This window comes from Ranitomeya variabilis, chromosome 2, assembly GCF_051348905.1.
Source record: "Ranitomeya variabilis isolate aRanVar5 chromosome 2, aRanVar5.hap1, whole genome shotgun sequence".
In the NCBI taxonomy this organism is placed as follows: domain Eukaryota; kingdom Metazoa; phylum Chordata; class Amphibia; order Anura; family Dendrobatidae; genus Ranitomeya; species Ranitomeya variabilis.
The window spans coordinates 291351045-291365737 of record NC_135233.1 but is presented as its reverse complement, the minus strand read 5'-3'; the positions used below and the strand labels follow the sequence as shown (position 1 = coordinate 291365737).

Below are 14693 nucleotides of genomic sequence, written 5' to 3'. Positions count from 1 at the left end.
TTGATGTCGGATGGTGAATATTGAACTATTAGTTGTGAACTAAGGATGATGTGTGGAACGAAGCTTTCATAGAATAAAGCCAAGTATTCTTAAAACTAAATGTAAAAAATAGAGAAGAAATGTACTGTAACCTGCTGGAAGTATACTTAACCTGAAGACTGCTTGCAAAGACAAATAGATAAAACAATATAAAATACAAATTTAAAAATCATTTTTAAAGCGAATATTCACGCTTCAACTATTTTAAACATTGTTAAAACTTTCAATATATTTCTGAAACCTCATTTTTTTTTTTTTACTTGGAATTTAAAAGTAAGAAAAAACTAAACAAACTGCGCAATTATAAAATCAGCACCAATTTATATATATATATAATTTTATTTAAAATTTAGAACCCTATTCCCACACTCTAATAAGCTGTATAATTTCTGTTTAAAGTTTTTTTTCTTTTTTTTTTTTTCTGCAAACATACTACAATAAGCTTCTTTTTATTTGGAGACAAAATACAGTGGCACTACTGGAAGGATTTTCACGACATTACAGGTTTCTTAAAAAGGACAAGCAAACTTTTAGGTTGGTTAATGAGAAAGCATGGTTATGGTTTCAATACCTTCGGGCAGTTAACCCTCAAAAGAAAAGATCTGAAAAAGGCTTCACTAAGGCTCCTTTCCATTAACACAGTATTTTTAAAAAATGGGCATATACATTTAAAACAAAAGTTTTTAAAAAAAAATATATATATATGTTCGGAACACCTTGAGTACCCATTAAAAATGTCATGATGTTCAAAATATGAAGGAAAATGATCTGTAACCATTGCAAATCATAGTGAAAAAACTCCATTCAGTTTCCTCAGTGGTAAAAAGATCAACACCATTCACTGGCGGAGTTTTTTTCTTCCCCTGAAATCAACAAAAAAACAAGGGAAAAAAAAAAAAAAAAGACAGGGCATTATAATTGAATGATCTAAATATATATAAATAAAAGATTTATTTTCCAAAATTATACATTGTAGCTTATTTGCAAACTGTTTACTTGTCCTTTAGTTTTTGTTTTTTTATTTTTATTTTTTTTCAGGCATTCAAAAACTGCCCCTCAATGCACTTAATCTTGGTAAGCATATCAAATTCTCCTTAGAGAAAATTCTGTACAGAATTTCATTTTTATCTACCACAAATCTGTCATTAAAAACTTTCTCTTCCATTTAAGAAAAAAAAAAAAAAAAAAAACTTCACCACAGAGTTGATAGATGAACTGGTATTAAAACATTGATACCCCAAGAACCTAGAAAGAAAAAAAAACAAATGGAAGTTAGGAGTATGTAAAAATGTAGATAGATAGAAATGGAAAATTAAAACATAAAAAAGAGGCTTTACGTTGGTGTGTGTGAAAATGATAGCACTAAAGTAAAAAAAAATAAAATAATGAAATGTTATGAAATCTATATCTGTGAAGATGTGCTCTGCTGCCATCATCTGTCTATTTTAGTGAATGACAGCATCTGCAAGTCTTTTCACTTACAAACTTAGGAAAACATGCGCTATTTTACGTGAAGTGGTTTAACAAACTTTTCTTGTGTAAAGTAGCTCAATGTATTTGTAGAGACTCTTAATATGAATTTATAATAGGTAACATTTTAGGTAAAGCCAAAAAAATAATAATAAAAAAACGACTTCAAAACAGATACTTTCCTAGACAAATGAAGACAGAACTGGCCTCACACAGGCACCTGCATCCATGTTTTACGATCAACTTTTGTGTGTCACTGACACATGTCAGAAGGTGGCATCAGTGGGGCATAAATCCTGGACCACCAAAGTAGGTGTAACTGCACTTTCAGAAAATTTTTGGAACACGCATGGATCTGGGGCTGAGATCCACAGCAATCACTAAAATGTGGCGACAGATTGGCTCAGGCAAATGTTGCTCTCCTTTGAGACTATGGGGGAAATTTGCTAAAACTGGCATTTCATAGGTATAAACGAAGCTGGTTGAAATAAGACGCACCAAATTTGGGCTGTATATTCCCCCCAAATTAAAATCTACACCAGTTTAGTCTGGCACAAACTATTGTGGAAATTTATAGCATAAAGCATAGTAAATCTGATGGGCAGTTGTTGGCCTCACTCTTCCTGATAAACGCTACCCACATGGCATAACATTTAAAAAAAAAATGGAGATAGAACTTCTGACACATTTTCAAAAAGTGCAGTTACGTTTGCAATAAAGTGAACAGTTGACTAGTTACACTAAGCAAAGATTTTCCCAGCATTACATAATGAAAGGCTGAGGGCAAAAAAAAGTTGCATTGGATTCTGCATCTGGCAAAAGAATGTAAGGGGGATCCCTCTTTGGTGATCATAAATCCCTAGCAAAAAAGTATGGAGATTTATCCAATATTGATCAGAGTGTTGGCTCAAAATCGCCAATGCAAGTCAAAGGATCAGTGACAAAAAAAAAAATTCAGACAGTCTGATGCCATCCATGTGCTGTCCATTTTTCAGAGTTTTTGATAGAAGCTGGAGAAACTTTTTTTTCCTCCATCTGAGAAAAACTGATGAAAATTTGACCAAACTGATGAAATCTGAATGAGCCCTAAGGGCTGTAGTGAGATGTGCAGCTTCCGAGCATTAGCCAACCCTGTTCGGACCAGTCTGTTACAGCAGAGCAACATTATATAACAGTCAAATCCTAAAAAAATAAAAATTTGCACTACAGAATAAAGTTTTGTGGTTAGCAATTACAGATACAAAATATACAACGACAATACATTGCTGTACATGATTGGCTACAAGGTTTGCTAAACAGATTGTGTATAACCCTACTTCGTTCTCTAGGTAGTTTTCATTGGGTATACCCAGAATGAAGCGCGTGTCATTCACTTACAAAGCACATTTACTTCATTATTTTTAGAATGGCAGGGATTATGTATTTTAAGCTTACAGATTCATCCATGATTGAAGCAGGATCAAAGTAATCAGGCTTCAGCTCTGTTCTCTCTCGTCTGTTTTTAGATGGCGGCTAAAGGAAAGAAAAAGCAAGTAGAATAAGCATTTTCCTAAAAAACTAGAATTACATGAAATATACTCTGCAATGATAAATCTCATATGACTCATCTTTGTACTTCAGAAATAGGCTGCAATATTTTTTTTTTTTTCAACATCAGTTTACTGATGACCCACCAATAAGTGAGGAGAGAGAACATGGAAAAAAAAACTGAAAAATATATGCATTTTTTTTCTACAGTGTGTATTACAACTATGGAGCCAAAACTTATTTTATCGAGTGAGACAAAAACTATACTGCGGGTAACATCTATAAAGATTCTAAATGGTACTTTGCATTGTGGAGATTATTTTGTTTAGTTTAGATTTTTTACTAATGCTTTTTTTTAATTTTATTTTTCTCTCTCTTACAATTTACTATCAAAAACTGTGCATGTACAGTACAGACCAAAAGTTTGGACACCTTCTCATTTAAAGATTTTTCTGTATTTTCTTGACTATGAAAATTGTACATTCACACTGAAGGCATCAAAACTATGAATTAACACATGTGGAATTATATACTTAACAAAAAAGTGTGAAACAACTGACATTATGTCTTATATTCTAGGTTCTTCAAAGTAGCCACCTTTTGCTTTGATGACTACTTTGCACACTCTTGGCATTCTCTTGATGAGCTTCAAGAGGTAGTCACCGGGAATGGTTTTCACTTCACAGGTGTGCCCTGTCAGGTTTAATAAATGGGATTTCTTGCCTTATAAATGGGGTTGGGACCATCAGTTGTGTTGTGCAGAAGTCTGGTGGATACACAGCTGATAATCCTACTGAATAGACTGTTAGAATTTGTATTATGGCAAGAAAAAAGCAGCTAAGTAAAGAAAAACGAGTGGCCATCATTACTTTAAGAAATGAAGGTCAGTCAGTCTGAAATATTGGGCAAACTTTGAAAGTGTCCCCAAGTGCAGTGGCAAAAACCATGAAGCGCTACAAAGAAACTGGCTCACATGAGGACCGCCCCTGGAAAGGAAGACCAAGAGTCACCTCTGCTTCTGAGGATAAGTTTATCCGAGTCACCAGCCTCAGAAATCGCAGGTTAACAGCAGCTCAGATTAGAGACCAGGTCAATGCCACACAGCGTTCTAGCAGCAGACACATCTCTACAACAACTGTTAAGAGGAGACTTTGTGCAGCAGGCCTTCATGGTAAAATAGCTGCTAGGAAACCACTGCTAAGGAAAGACAACAAGCAGATGAGACTTGTTTGGGCTAAAGAACACAAGGAATGGACATTAGACCAGTGGAAATTAGTGCTTTGGTCTGATGAGTCCAAATTTGAGATCTTTGGTTCCAATCACCGTGTCTTTGTGCGGCGCAGAAAAGGTGAATGGATGGACTCTACATACCTGGTTCCCACCGTGAAGCATGGAGGAGGAAGTGTGATGGTGCTTTGCTGGTGACACTGTTGGGGATTTATTAAAAATTGAAGGCATACTGAACCAGCATGCCTACCACAGCATCTTGCAGCGGCATGCTATTCCATTCAGTTTGTGTGAAAGAGTGATGGGGTGCTACTCCAGATGACCTGGCCTCCAGTCACCAGACCTGAACCCAATCGAGATGGTTTGGAGTAAGCTGGACCGCAGAGTGAAGGTAAAGGGGCCGACAAGTGCTAAGCATCTCTGGGAACTCCTTCAAGATTGTTGGAAGACCATTCCCGGTGACTACCTCTTGAAGCTCATCAAGAGAATGCCAAGAGTGTGCAAAGCAGTCATCAAAGCAAAAGGTGGCTACTTTGAAAAACCTAGAATATAACATATATTTTCAGTTGTTTCACACTTTTTGTTAAGTATATAATTCCACATGTGTTAATTCATAGTTTTGATGCCTTCAGTGTGAATGTACAATTTTCACGGTCATGAAAATACAGAAAAATCTTTACATGAGAAGGTGTGTCCAAACTTTTGGTCTGTACTGTATATAGAAATACTAATATGCACCTGCCAAGTCAGGTTAAGGAGGTTACAGTGCCACAAGGTCAGTGATTAGATGGGTACGCACTGGCAATGCCTATGCAATTACCTTGCCCTAACAATGCATCAAGTAGTGGGAAATCTCTACTTTTCTACATTTACTATCACAGCAAGGCGTGGAAATGAAAAAGTCTATTTGTAATCAAACAAAACCTTTTGGGGACAAATCTTCAAACTAACACATATATATTGGTCATTTCTACGGGTGCTGTCAGATCCTAACAGATACACACATTGAAAGCCCATCCTGAAATGCTCTAATTGGAAGGAGAGTTGGTATTACTTATTGCTATGTCCCTTTCCAACCTTCCCAAAATTAATGGTCTTGTCTAGGACTGCGATGTTGGCAGTCCTGGACAACCCCTATAGAAACTAATTGGAAATTACATTTTCATTCATTGTTTTAAACAAACATAACCATATGGACAAAACTATGCTGGCTAAAATAATAGCAAAATAATAAACACATCCGTCAACCAAAAAATGTCTACACCCATAAATCTAACTTACTAAGTCTATGTCCATTGTGTCGAAGTCCATGCCCTCATTAAGATCCTCAATTCGGCCTTCAGATGACATCATTACATCTTCAACGATTGGTTCTTCATCATCTTCCATTAACCCAGGGTTACGCCGTCTTTATAAAGGAAAAGCCATGACATGAATTTCATGGTACTACAGTTCAAGTCAGTCTCCTCTCTGAAGAGGCTATTTGCATACAATTTTAACCAAATAAGGATAAATATTTTTTTATAATCTAATTGAAATTTATGATTAAAGACTGCAATGACTAATTGTCTTGTACGGCAAAATAATCTAGGCATGCTCTGTGACCTCTGCAGATTGTTGTGCAGGAGGGGTGAGGAGGTGAGCGGTGACCAACATTTATTCTAGCTGTAAACTATACATAAACACAAGTATACAGGATTTCAGTGATTGTAATCCAGGCTGTGAGGATAATGAGACTGTTGAAAAATAATCTCAATTAGAATAGGAAGTATTAGCCTACTATGAGACAAAGTGATCAGTGAGAAAACTGCAAAATGTGATTTATTTATTTGACATTTTATGACACATTCCTCTGAGGGGGAGGGACAATACCGCCATAGCTATTTTTTATGGTTTTCTAATTTTAGGCAGTAAAGACTGCAGGGCTTAATAGGCCAATTCGCAATTGCCCAGGTTGTTTCTTGCCATTAAGACACAGGGTGCCCCTGGGGTGACAGCTCTCCAATTCTGGCCGCTGCACTGGGATTTTGCCTATAAATTACAGTTAGCATCTACTAATGATAGCACAGGCACAGCCGCGCCCCTGCCGCCCACTGGTGCACTACAATGTCCAAAACTGATAAGAGTGTATCCTTCTGCAGAACCGGGTTAGGCAAGTGAGCTACGTTTCTTACATGGCTTGCAAATTAGTCCGCAGCTTCACATAGTTCATTGCAGCTCTCTCTTGTTGTTGTCTTGCTACTTCTTCTTGCTGTCGCTGGGCAAGCATCCACGTTACCTGTGTACTGAGCACAATTTCAGGCGTAATAATCTTAGCATCAATCTTGCGTCATAATATAAATCCAGAAGAAAATCTCTACATGGCTGTAGGAATGTGGTCACAAACACTTACTTATAATCCATGGCAGGTTGGTGATGTTCAGGCTGCATGGGGTAAACGGGCATGTAACTTTCTTCTGGCCGTAACCTTTTGGGTTCTCTCATGATGGTGGATGTTAGTTGTGGAGTTTGCATCATGACTGGTGTAGTCATTGTCTGTTCCCGGTTTAGCCACATGCTATCACTGCTACTACTCTCTTCCGCTAAGATAAAACATAAATATTGCACATTTAAAAAGATAATACTTTCAAAACAGCAGACCTTCATAGACTTTGTAGTTGCCAAGTACCTTCTGGTATTTTCCGCTTGCCTGTAGCTGGTTTTGCCTTTTTACTCCTTACTGAAGAACCCCTGCCACTCATTCCACTCATAACAGACATCGTGTCATCATCTCCCCCAGCTAATAAAGAGTTTCTGTAAGACATGAGTGGTAGCCAGACATCCTCTCTTCTGAGAGACATTTGAAAGGTCATAAACTTTTCCAAGTAGGCATATCTGTGGAAAAAAAAACAAATTTGCATTATTTCAATAGCAATACATCCATTAATGCTGAGTATACAGTAAAGAAAATAAGTATTTGATCCCTTGCTGAATTTGTAAGCTTGCCCACTGACCAAGACATGAACAGTCTACAATTTTAAGAGGTTAAAATTAACATTGAGACATAGAATATAAAAAATAAAACCTAGAAAATCACATTGTATAAATTATATAAATTTATTTGCATTTTGCAGCGAGAAAAGGAGATTTTTGTGTACTCACCGTAAAATCTCTTTCTCTTAGCCTCTAATTGGGGGACACAGGACCATGGGTGTTATGCTGCTGTCCACTAGGAGGCGACACTATGCATAATCTGAAAAAGATTAACCGTGGCTCCTCCTCTGCAGTATACACCCCTGGACGGCGTCAGCCTTCTCCAGTTTTGTGCAAAAGCAGTAGGAGGAATGAAACATGAATAACATAGACATGCCTATAAGAAGGCCACTATGTACGAGCTCAAAGAACAATATAAGAACTCAACAGTAACAACGGCCCGAAAACGGAAACAGGGTGGGAGCTGTGTCCCCCAATTAGAGGCTAAGAGAAATATTTTAGGTGAGTACAAAAAAATCTCCTTTACTGTCGCCTCATTGGGGGACACAGGACCATGGGACGTCCCAAAGCAGTCCCTGGGTGGGAAGCAATGGACGAATATTGTGCAGACAGGCCCCTATACTTGGGGCACCGCCGCCTGCAGAACACATCTACCCAGGCTCGCTTCCGCTGAGGACTGGGTATGAACCCTGAAGTGTTTAGTAAACGAGTGTGGGCTAGACCAAGTGGCCGCCTACACACTTGATATGCCAAAGCCTGGAGCCGCATGGCCCAGGAGGCCCCTATCGCCCGTGTACAGTGTGCCGTAACACTGGCTGGAAGAGGAGAATTCTAAAGGTGGCAAACCTCTTGTATGGTGGATGTAATCTTCCTGGCAAGGGTAGCTTTGGAAGCTGGCAGACCCTTGCGGCCGCCTTCCGGAAGAAGGAAAAGGGATCAGACCTCCGGAAGGACGCAGTCCTAGACACGTATATACGCAATGCCCTGACAAGGTCAAGCGCACGCAGAGCCTTCACCACGCTATGAACCGGGACCAGACAAAGGGAAGGCAGAGAAATTTCCTTATTGAGGTGGAAGTTGGACACAACCTTCGGAAGGAAGGATGGGACCGTACGGAGAACTACCTTGTCCTGGTGAAAAACCAGGAAGGGCCGTCTGCAGGAGAGTGCTGTCAGTTCAGACACCCTGCGTAGTGAGGTGATTGCCACCAGGAAAAAAAACACCTTCTGGGAGAGAAGGCGGAGCGGGACCTCCTTAAGGGGTTCGAAGGGTGGTTCCTGCAATGCTGTCAGGACCAGGTTGAGGTCCCACGTTTCTAGTGGTCGTCTGTAGGGGGGAACCAATCGGGAAACCCCCTAAAGAAAAGTACTTACTCGCGGCTTGGTAGCAATGCGCCTTTGAAAAAAAAAAAAAGCACAGAGGGCTGACACCTGGCTCTTAGGTGAGCCCAGGTACAGCCTGGCCACCAGACCCGATTAGAGAAAAACCAGGTAGTTTGGGGAGGGAAGAAGGGAATGGGGTCTGGCCGCGATATTCGCACCAGGTAAAGAAAGCTTTCCAGGTACGGTCATAGATCTTGGCAGAGGCTGGCTTCCGTGCCCTGATCATGGTCCTAATAACGTCCGTCGAGAGCCCTGCCTGGGTTGGAACCCAGGTTTCAAGGGCCACGCCGTCAAATTGAGACCCCCTGAGTTCTGGTGGTAGAACGGGCCTTGTGATAGAAGATCCGGGCGGTCGGGGAGGCGACAGGGGGCATCTGCTGAAAGTTGTACTACGTCGGCGTACCATGTACGTCTGGGCGAGACAGGTGCGATTATGATGGTTGGAACTCCATCTTGCTTGATCTTCCTCACCACTCTGGATAACAGGGGGAGAGGTGGAAAAATGCACAGAAGCTGGAACTGGGTCCAGTCCTGAACCAGAGCGTCTGCTCCGAGCGACCGCGGATCGTGTGCTTTGGCCATGAAGTTGGAGACCTTGGCATTGAAGTGGGATGCCATTAGGTCCACATCTGGGGTCCCCCAGCGATAGCAGATCTGGCGAAAAATTTCAGGATGGAGAGACCACTCTCCCGAATCTATTCCTTGTCGTCTGAGGAAGTCTGCTTCCGAGTTGTCCACACCCGGAATGTGGACCGCCGAGAGAACCGAGCCTGTGTCCTCCACCCAGTGGAGGATGTGTGACACTTCTCGCATCGCCTGGGTACTGCGGGTCCCCCCTTGGTGATTCACATATGCCACAGTCGTGGCATTGTCCGATTGTATTCTAATGTGAGAGACTGCCAAGTAAGTGATGGAAGGCCCTCAATGCCAGGAGGATGGCACGAATTTCCAGGATGTTGATGGGCATGGTCGCTTCCACTGGGGACCACTTGCCCTGTGGTGTAGGTGCACTGCACCCCAACCCGTCAGGCTCGCATCGGTGGTCAGAACCTTCCATTGACCTGTGAGAAAGGATTTCCCCTTTGCTAGCGAGGTTGGCTTGAGCAACCAGTGCAGGGACCTCCTGGGTTGACGACATTAGCTGGAATTCCCTGTCGAGAGGAAAAAGGATTCCTGTCCCAGGACTTGAGAATGGCTAATTGGAGAGGCCTGAGGTGAAACTGGGCCAAATGGGACGGCTTCTATTGCTGCCCCCATCCTGCCGAGGACTCTCATGGCAAACCGGAGAGATCGAGGGGGTTTGTGGAAGAGGATGTGAACTCCTAGGCAGAGAGCCAGTGCCTTGTCCCTGGGAAAGAGCACTAGACCCCTGGAGATGTTGTATAGCATTCCCAGGAAGGTCAGAGACTGACTCAGGGTTGGTGATGACCTTTGTAGGTTGACTAACCAGCCCATGCGACAGAGTATCGGTTGTGATTGAGACGCTGAGCTCGCAGTCCTTGAAGGTAGGAGCCTTGATGAGTAGATCGTCCAGGTATGGAACGACTGCTATGCCTCTGGAGTGCAGGACGTCCATGGTGGCTGCCATGACCTTGGTAAACACTCTGGGAGCCGTGGCGAGTCCGAACGGGAGAGCCACGAACTGGTAGTGGTCCTGGTCGATTGCGAACCTGATAAAAAACTGATGAGAAGGTGCAATCTGTATATGCAGGTATGTATCTTGTATGTCTATGAAGGTGAGATATTCTCCCTTCTCCATGGACACAATGATGGACTTGAAGGGACTCCAGCGGAAGTGACGAACCCGTACGTATTTGTTGAGTTGTTTTAGGTCCAGTATGGGCCGTATTCTGCCTCCTTTCTTGGGGACTACGAATAGATTGGAGTAGAAGCCTCGGAAGCAACCGGCCGCAGGAACCGGTACTATGACTCCTGCTTGAAGAAGCGAGGAAACCGTTTGGTGGAAGGCACGAGCCTTGGCTGGCGGTTTTGGGGGAACAGAGAGGAAGAATCGGTTCGGTGGGTTGGAGGTGAACTCTATCTTGTATCCGGAAGACACTAGTTCCCTGACCCACCTGTCTTCTGTAGTAGGCATCCAGACTTGCTGAAAAGAGCAAAGTCGCCTACGGGTGGGATGTCTTCCGGGGTCCGTGAGTCATGAGGAGGAAAAAAGTCTGAGGTTTTCCTCCTTTGGGCTTTGACTGGCCTGCTTTTAACTGCCAGGTCTTGTCCGACCTTTGCGTCGACCGTGAGTTGTCCCTGTGTGGGGAACGGTTACGAGCTGGACGCGAGACGGACCAGCCCAAGGAATTCCAAAAGGATCGGAATCGAGTTTGTTACACTTCTTGTAAGTGCGTATAGGTTTCAGTTGAGGGAGAGAGGTACTACCCCCGGTGGCGTTAGATATCATTGTGTCCAACTCTTCACCGAAAAAAGTCACCCACTGAGATACGGGAGGTGTGTGAGGGACTTCTTTGAGGCTGCATCTGCTTTCCATTACACAGCCAGAGGATACGCCGAATCATGATGGCGTTTGATGCTATCCCCACTACGGCCCTTGCTGAATCCAGAGCTGCATGAAGCATGTAATCTGCTACAACTGCTATTTGAACCGCTTGGTCTGACAGCTCAGGAGCAGATGCTTGGAGGCCAGCTTGTAAATTTTTGGCCCAAGCCAGGATGGCCTTGACAGCCCAAACTGAAGCGAACGCAGGAGCCAGGGAGGCCCCTGCCGCCTCAAAAAATTGAACGAGCCATGCGTTCTACCTGCCGGTCTGCTGCGTCCCTGAGGGTTGAGCTATCTGGCAGTGACAAGAGGGTCTGTGCTGCCAGCCTAGAGACTGGGGGGTCCACTTCGGGTGGATCTGTCCATTCTTTGGTGTTCTTCTGTGGGAAAAGGTACTTTGCCTCCAGATATTTGCGATTAGCAAATTTTTTCTCAGGCTGTGAGAGCTGCTTTTTAAGGATCGCTTTAAACTCTGGGTGGTTAGAGAAAACCTTAGGCGGCTTCAGAGGTCCTTCAAAGGAAATCTTGTTCTGGGGCCTCTGGTGGCAGATTAGAAATGTCCAGCACCCGATGGATGGAAGAGATTATGTCCTCGACTAGCGCTGTATTGCTAGGGGGGATTGGGATCAAGGACCCCTCCGTTTCCCTGTCTGAGTCGGAGTCACAGATGCCTTCCGAATCCTGTGTATCACTGAGGCGTCCCCTGCTGGGTGAGCTGGGGAGGAGGCCTTCTCTGGTTGGGGATTGCGGAAATCTGCATTGTCTGCCCCTGGAACGGGACTGGGACGGTTTAGATGACCTGGAACTACGGTGTATCTCCCTAGAAGGGGATGACCGTGTGCTATGGGATGACGCAGATGGACTTGACTTGTCTGCTTGCGTCCTGACCTAGACGTGGATGTGCCAGGTCGTTCTGTTCCTGAGTCAAGCCCTCCCTTTGCTGGGTAATGGTCATAGCCGAGGCATGACTCTGCAGAGCCTGAAGCAATGTGGAGGTTTGTTATCTATAGACTGCGTCATAGATTGCGACCTCTGAGGGACCCATTCCGGCGTGGCATTAGACACCGAGGCATTAGACACCGAGGCATTGGCAGGGGCTTCTTGGGGCTCTGACGCAGTAGTACGTGCTGCCACTGGGGAGAGCGGTCCTGCAGGCTGTGCAGAATGCATAATAGCAGTCCTGCCTGGTTCTCCTGGACCTTGAGCCCGGCATAGTGCACAGAGTGCAAAAGGTCCTGCAGAGGACCTTACAGGGGTAGCTATGCAGAGGACCCTATAGGGGAGCCTTATAGGGAATATGGATTCACAGCCGAGTATAACAACCCAGCTGTGATCTTACCCCGCCAGTTTGCCCCTAGGTCCTGCGACGAAGATCCACAGTTCTGTGCCCCCCGGAGACTGGCTGGCCTGGTCCTGCTGACCGGGAGATGCAGGGTTAATCCTTGCTGCAGTAGAAATGGCCGCCGAGAAGAGGCAGGGGACGAAGAGCTGAGAAAAAAGGCGGCAAAGCTGTGTAAAAACGCGCCCTTTCTGTCTCGATCCACCCCCTCTATGACACTGTAGAGTCATTTGTCATCCGGGGGGCGGGCCGGGGGGCAGAGATGAGCCGGCGGCTTCAGCTAGGCCGAAGCCGGGGCCTAAATTAGATGCCTGATGCCCAGAAAGGCTCCAGGCCGGCGCGGAAGTCTGGGGGGTGGGGGTGGGGGGTGAGTCGGATCTGAACCGGACCCCTCGGCATTTAAAGGCAGGATGGCGGTGGGGCTATAAGCGGAAGGGGGAACCCGGTTAGGGTCTCCCTGAGGCAGTATAGAGCTGGTACTGCCGCAGAGACAGGGGTGCAGGAAGCCCTGTGTCTGTCTGTGCCATGCCTGCCTGCACTCCCCCCGGCCCCAACAGGAGCCCGCAGCTGGGCTGGGGTCCCTAGATGCAGGCGCAGTGTGTTGGTTGGCCCATTGCTGGGAGCTGCAGAGTGCTGCCTGTACAGGCCCTACCTGAGGCGTCTCAACCTAATGCCCCCCGAGGGAGATTAGGGAGGGTGCTGCTGTCACCATCAGGGGGCTTTATCCTCGCCTCGACCACAACCCAGAAACCAAGAGGAATTGGGAAACGAGGGGGGGTCTCGACTTCGAACCAGCACCCGAGGGACTGGGGAAGGAGCGACATGGGGAATAGCCATCTCTACTTTAACTGGGCACCCTGTAATAGGGGGCCGAGGAAGGAGCCATGCCGGGAGTCACACAGGAGACCCACTTTTCTTCATCTGTAATCCGTCGAAAAAAACGGAGTAAAAAATCTTAGGTGTGCCTCCTATGCGACACTAAGCAAAAACTGGAGAAGGCTGACGCCGTCCAGGGGTGTATACTGCAGAGGAGGAGCCACTAAGCAAAAACTGGAGAAGGCTGACGCCGTCCAGGGGTGTATACTGCAGAGGAGGAGCCACGGTTAATCTTTTTCAGATTATGCATAGTGTCGCCTCCTAGTGGACAGCAGCACAACACCCATGGTCCTGTGTCCCTCAATGAGGCAACAGAGTAATAAGTATTTGATCCCTCTGGCAAACAAGATTTAATACTTGGTGGCAAAACCCTTGTTGGCAAGCACACCAGTTGATGATGAGGTTTGCACACATGTCAGGAGGAATTTTGGTCCACTCCTCTTTGCAGATCATATCTAAATCATTAAGATTTTGAGGCTGTCGCTTGGCAACTCAGAGCTTCAACTCCCTCCATAAGTTTTCTATGGGATTAAGGTCTAAAGTCTGGCTAGGCCACTCCGTTACCTTAATGTGCTTTTTCAGCCACTCCTTTGTTGCCTTGGCTGTATGTTTTGGGTCATTGTCTTGCTAGAAGACCAAGTCATGACCCATTTTTAATGTCCTGGCGGAGGGAAGCAGGTTGTCACTCAGGATTTTACAGTAAATGGCTCCATCAATTCTCCCATTGATGCGGTTTAGTAGTCCTGTGCCCTTAGCAGAGAAACACTCCCAAAACATAATGTTTCCACCTCCATGCTTGACAGTGGGGACGGTGTTCTTTGGGTCATAGGCAGCATTTCTCTTCCTCCAAACACGGCGAGTTGAGTTAATTCCAAAGACCTCAATTTTTGTCTCCTCTGACCACAGCAAGTTCTCCCAGTCACTCACAGAATAATCCAGGTGTTCATTTGCAAACTTCAGATGGGCCTGCACATGTGCCTTCTTGGGCAGGGGGACCTTGTAGGCACTGCAGGATTTTAAACCTTTACGGTGTAATGTTATTACCAATGGTTTTCTTGGTGACTGTGGTCCCAGCTGCCTTGAGACCATTAACAAGTTCCCCCTGTGTAGTTTTAGGCTGATCTCTCACCTTCCTCACGATCAAGGAAACCCCACGAGGTGAGATTTTGCATGGTGCCCTAGATCAATGTCGATTGACAGTCATTTTGTATTTCTTACATTTTCTTACTATTGCACCAACAGTTGTCTCCTCCTCACCCAGCGTCTTACTTATGGGTTTGTAGCCCATTCCAGCTTTGTGCAGTCTGTGATCTTGTCCCTGACATCCTTATAAAGCTTTTTGGTCTTGCCCATG

At 44.7% G+C, this 14693-nt stretch overlaps 1 protein-coding gene across 2 annotated transcripts in view; it reads right to left on the bottom strand.

Moving 5' to 3' along the window:
- Positions 1–992: 992 nt before the first annotated feature.
- STAG2 (STAG2 cohesin complex component) overlaps positions 993–14693 on the bottom strand; it is a 221829-nt gene continuing 208128 nt past the window's right edge. For both annotated transcript variants that reach the window (XM_077285110.1, XM_077285109.1), the window contains exons 30-35: positions 6932–7137; positions 6656–6845; positions 6438–6548; positions 5545–5671; positions 2944–3021; positions 993–1284 (exon numbers count right to left, since the gene is read on the bottom strand). In XM_077285110.1, the coding sequence (XP_077141225.1) occupies positions 1261–1284; positions 2944–3021; positions 5545–5671; positions 6438–6548; positions 6656–6845; positions 6932–7137 (736 nt within the window). In that variant the 3' untranslated portion in view covers positions 993–1260. The remainder of the gene's footprint in view (positions 1285–2943; positions 3022–5544; positions 5672–6437; positions 6549–6655; positions 6846–6931; positions 7138–14693) is intronic.